The sequence below is a fragment of the Copadichromis virginalis genome, linkage group LG18, assembly GCF_057382275.1.
Source record: "Copadichromis virginalis isolate Kocher_CV1m ecotype Utaka linkage group LG18, C_Virginalis_male_GT1.1, whole genome shotgun sequence".
NCBI classification, from domain to species: domain Eukaryota; kingdom Metazoa; phylum Chordata; class Actinopteri; order Cichliformes; family Cichlidae; genus Copadichromis; species Copadichromis virginalis.
The window spans coordinates 110,001-112,432 of NC_140635.1; the positions used below are offsets into that span (position 1 = coordinate 110,001).

General features: G+C 41.3%; 1 protein-coding gene across 1 annotated transcript in view; it reads left to right on the forward strand.

The window, feature by feature from the left end:
* The window catches only part of LOC146686771 (uncharacterized), a 3,304-nt gene extending 1,588 nt beyond the window's left edge, over window positions 1-1,716 (forward strand). Inside the window, exons 6-9 of the mRNA XM_085439863.1 lie at window positions 89-169; window positions 288-469; window positions 828-1,052; window positions 1,138-1,716. Coding sequence (XP_085295989.1) covers window positions 89-169; window positions 288-469; window positions 828-1,052; window positions 1,138-1,535 — 886 coding nt within the window. The 3' untranslated portion in view covers window positions 1,536-1,716. The remainder of the gene's footprint in view (window positions 1-88; window positions 170-287; window positions 470-827; window positions 1,053-1,137) is intronic.
* The last annotated feature ends 716 nt before the right edge of the window (window positions 1,717-2,432 follow it).

Sequence of the window (2,432 nt, forward strand, 5' to 3'; positions counted from 1 at the left end):
TGCTGTATGTCAGAGATGTTCGCCCCTTGTATTTTGGTTTTTTCATCTCTCTTGGCTCTAATTAATTTGCATGCATTAAAAACCACAGATACCTGAGCACTGAACCTGGGGATGCTATGGCTGAGTCAGCATCAAGCTCAGTAGGACTACCGACACCAGGACAGGCCAGGTACACTTTTTTTTTAAAAATATCACACACTACCACAAGTCAACCTGTGTTACACGTTTCCACATTTAAAAACTTTTGATGGATTTGATGCATCCCCTCCTCTACACCTTTCATGTAGCACATCATCTACGCACCTGCCACTCCAAGAATGGGATGCCTTCCTCCAGGCCTTCCCGGTCACCCTGAATGGAGAGCCACCATCCAAACGGCAGTGTGTACAGGCTGGCTTTCCACAGCACAGACACCACTACAAGAAATGGAGGGATATTCAGCTGAAGAAAAGAGTTGGGTACATTCTCGGTAAGGCCTGGGCATGTCATGTTAATGGAGCTGCTTCTGTTGCATTGCTTTGTTTGTTTTGTATGTATTTCAGAATGAAAATACTTTAATAATCTCTAAGAAAATTATGTGGGTTACACTTGTGTAGAGACAATAGCAGTAACAGTCTGAACTAATTAAATAATACAATACATGTAAGTATAACCCACTCAATGTTGTACACCCAAATATACACAGATAGCTCAATTATAAATATAAGGAATATTTTAAGGTACAAATACGTGATTGACTAAAATGCATATGGTTGATTTTTCATTTTTAAGCCGCAATAATCACTTGCATTATTTCTTGTACGTCGCTTTGTGACCACTTCATTTAGGTCAGTCAGTTGGCAGAAGAGGAAACCCACCTCAGCCTGCACGTGTGCAGATGGCTTTGGACAAGGAGAAATGGCACACCAACAAGCCCACTGTCAATGCCATCTTGCAGGCCTGGGTTGTTCCGCAGCCCAGTATACAAGACAACCAGTCCCTCATGTCTTCGATTGCAGAGCAGAAGTGGAAGGGCCTGGCTTTGCAAGACTTCGGGGAACGGAAGGGCAAAGGTAAAATGCACACAACATTTAGACAAATTGCAAGTGAACGTTTCTAAGAGCCCTGTCATGACCGATGGTATCTTTCAACTTACAGGTGTGATCGCACTTATGCCTTTCCACAAAGGGGATATAGTGTGCGATTACCACGGGACATATATCACTGAAGCAGAAGGGAAACGGAGGCCCCAGTCGGGGTATCTGTTCTTCTTCAGGGACGAGTGTGACCGAGGGATGTGCATCGATGCCACTGCATTCCCCTGTGCCTGTCATCCCGACATTGACACCTATGGGAGGCGAATGAACCATTCCCGAAAAAATCCAAACATCAAGCCCCAGAAGTTTACAATGAACTTCCCTGCAGGACCTCAGGAGACAATACTTTTCATTGCCCTGAAGGACATCGCAGTTGGTGAGGAGGTGTTATGGGACTACGGGGTAACTCGGAAATCTTATGGTGGTGAAGGGGAAGACTTGGAGTGGCTGGACAGCTGACTTTCATTTTATCTGTTCTTTTCCTATTCTCTTTGCATGGGCTTTTTTTATGTAGTGATTTTATTCTAAAAAAACACAGATGTTTTTACATTGTCTTGCATGTAATTTAAATGTGGTTTGAGGGTTTTTTGTTTTGTTTTAATTTACGTATTGAAATAAAGTGTGATGTTTCCAAATTTAACTCTGCTTCATATTGTATTATTTACGTTCACTGTTTCGTGTTTTATTGTGAAAGTCTTGTGTTTCCATGTTCAGGTGTCTGGTTTTGCTTCCACTGTGGCTCCATTTTAATTTCTCATTTGTGTTCCCCGCGTCTTGATGCCTCCTGAAGAGCATGATGATTAACATAGCCAAGGTGATTATGAAACACGTCAGGTTTACAGATGAATAATAACAATAATAATAATAAATGTGAGATACTAGCTCTACATGAGTGTCTCCTGCAGTTAATATGTAATACACAGATGAAAGATGAGGTGAGATATCTAGGCATTATCTCTTGTCATTTGAAAGATTAACTACTAACAGAAAATAAGAATATCTCAATAATAGACTTAGAATTTTCTATCCTAAGCCAATTTTAAACAGGTGCCTGCAGATTCTTTGGGAGAATTTGGACAGTCTGTCTGACATCTGCATTGACTCATATTTGTTTAACAGCCCGGGTCTGCGCTCAGGTGTCGCACTTTGGATAAATAAGATAAATAAGGAGACCAAGGCCCTGTACAGGCTCTTGGTAAATGCATTGAGGAAATTAATGACTGGTTGTGCCACAATTTTCTCCAGCTAAACAAAAACAAAACTGAGGTAATAGTCTTTGGCGCCAAAGAAAAACGATTACAGGTCACCAGAGAACTTCAATCTATACATCTAAAAACCACAAACCAGGCGAGAAAT